Raw genomic sequence first — 2500 nt, 5'->3', positions numbered from 1 at the left:
TTTTTTTTAATTAGTTTTATTTATTTACCCACATAACACCTTTGTGGACCATGATCACTTATGCCTACCACTTAATGCTTTCATTCACTGTCCTAACACTGTTCAACTCGCCCACAGGCACTTAAGGAGAACGCTCAAGAACTGGACCAGTACATGAATAATTGCGCAAAAATCTTGCAGGCCGTCAGTAACTACTGCCACAGGTGTGTTGTAAATCCTACACTTACTCACTGAATTATTATTACTTTTTTTTTTTGCCAAGTGACGTCAGAACTAGCCCTCACGTTTTTTATGTTTGTGAGTTGAATTGCACAAAATAGATACTTGTGAATTTTACGAAATTTTGACCCAAGGTTTGGCTCGTAATTCACAACAAGTAATTAGATTTGGAGAGAGTTGGGGATGTGAAATTTGGACGCTTTCAGCGGACTTGGGACCCATCTGTGAGCGGCAGGAGGTCACAATGAGACCCAAGTGCTTGATGGTGTCCTTCTGACACGTAGCTTTGGATTATAGTTAGTTAATTGGTTTTAATCAGTATAGTACTGGGTCACAATGAGACGCGATTATAATTGTCTCAAGATAAAAATCGTCTTGAACTCTCAATGTTTTCTCATCGTGTGACTATTGTAGGAAAGTATCGTAAATGACTATCGCAAGAGAGCCTCATATATATCACCTTTACAAACAATTAAACTAACTACTCGGTTCCGTATGCCTTGCCGGGTTCCCATAAATCAAATTTAAAAAAAAAGTCTTAAATATTTTTAGAGACTCTCTATTGCGTAAAATTCGATTGCCGCCCAACTTTCCAGTCATCGGTTGTCATTTTTCCCATGTATATATATTTTGGTAAAATCATTTTTGTTTAATGAGAAAACATTCATTTTATTAAAGTCATTTATACTTTCCCTCGCTGTTTCCCACTTTCTCAATCGCAGTTATTATTATGAAGGCGGTATACGCGCTTCGATTAATATGAGCCGAATGGTTTCATATACATGAAACTTTATATAATGTCTAGAGTATAGATATAATCTATCGCTTGGCCAGCGGACCATTTTCAGAGTATTATATAGTGTTATTATGATCAAAGATCGTTCAACTTTCTATCTTATTTTGAAAATTAAAAATTGCACTTATTTTAAAATATATTTTTTGAGTTACTGAAAGAGAAATTTCTCAAATACTTATAAAGATAAAAGTAATATATTTCATCGTAAGATGTGAATTTCGATTTTAAGCAAGTAATGAAAAACATGTAGTAACGTTACTGTTACTATAGTGAGTACTATTTTTCATAGCACTGATGATACTTTTAAAACTAAAGATTCTAACATGAATCTAATTAGCTAAGACATGCTTAGAGGATAATATGTACTCTCGCACACACATACATATAAGTGTATATATATACATATATATATTATATATATATGTTTACTATATATGTTTATATATATGTATAAACATTACTAAAAGGACTTCATTCAAACTGGATGGCATCTGATGGAGTATTTATTCAGAAAAAGTTATAAGCATTTTGGACAAACAGTCCACATTATCAGGTATCCGTACAGATACCATCCAGTTTGAATGAGACCCTTTTAGTAATTCTACTAATGCACAGAACAATTGTGTCTGTGATAAAGTTAATATATAAACATGTATACATGCATTATATATATATACATATATAAATGTATACATAAGTATTCGTTGTATTTAAAAACAACCGTTGATCAGTCAGAAGGTGTATTGCTCCTGAAAGATATATTAGGGCAATAGCCAAACTCCTATTCTTGAGCGTGATATTTTCATACAGTCTGATGAGAGCCAAAGACCGCAGGCAACGCCTATTCACCCAAAGCATCTCTGACGATTGCGGCAAGTAATTTAAGTTAAAGTTCTTGCCGTAGAGAGAGAGAGAGAGAGAGAGAGAGAGAGAGAGAGAGAGAGAGAGAGAGGATTGCACGCGTGAAGACGTGCACAGACAGTTCATAATTGAGACAGAAGCAGATATAAAAATTTGAGCCTTCATTCGATTAAATATCTGAGTTTAATTGTGCACGCAGTCATAACTTTCTTCGTGGCTTTGTTTCCCAGACTTTCTTCTTTTCCACCCCTTTCACTCGGACTGCGTGAAGATAATGGTTTACTTGGCTAGTGTGACATCTGAAGAAATAATACTTATTGAACCTGTGGTATCCCCTGATATGCGTGGATCTAATTTTTAAAAATATTCTCCATCCAAGATTGTTGCCGATAGATTTCCTTATTTTCTTTAGTGGTAGTGGTATATATATATATATATATATATATATATATATATATATATATATATATATATATATATATATATATATATATATATATATATAGATATATATGTATATATATGTATATATATTTACATATACATACATAATATATATATGTATACATGTATGTATATATATGTATATATGTATGTATATATATTTATATATATGCATACATA

The 2500-nt window shown here is 32.4% G+C and overlaps 2 protein-coding genes across 6 annotated transcripts in view; one reads left to right on the top strand and one right to left on the bottom strand.

The window, feature by feature from the left end:
• LOC136836732 (aspartate aminotransferase-like) overlaps positions 1-2500 on the top strand; it is a 36320-nt gene that overhangs the window by 22961 nt on the left and 10859 nt on the right. For all 5 annotated transcript variants that reach the window (XM_067101256.1, XM_067101255.1, XM_067101254.1 and 2 more), the window contains one exon: positions 118-203. In XM_067101256.1, the coding sequence (XP_066957357.1) occupies positions 118-203 (86 nt within the window). The remainder of the gene's footprint in view (positions 1-117; positions 204-2500) is intronic.
• The window catches only part of LOC136836734 (vitelline membrane outer layer protein 1-like), a 276601-nt gene continuing 276221 nt past the window's right edge, over positions 2121-2500 (bottom strand). The window contains exon 7 of the mRNA XM_067101263.1: positions 2121-2133. The gene's annotated coding sequence lies outside the window, so the exon portion shown is untranslated. The remainder of the gene's footprint in view (positions 2134-2500) is intronic.

This window comes from Macrobrachium rosenbergii, chromosome 56, assembly GCF_040412425.1.
Source record: "Macrobrachium rosenbergii isolate ZJJX-2024 chromosome 56, ASM4041242v1, whole genome shotgun sequence".
In the NCBI taxonomy this organism is placed as follows: domain Eukaryota; kingdom Metazoa; phylum Arthropoda; class Malacostraca; order Decapoda; family Palaemonidae; genus Macrobrachium; species Macrobrachium rosenbergii.
This window is presented reverse-complemented; position numbering and strand designations above follow the sequence as displayed.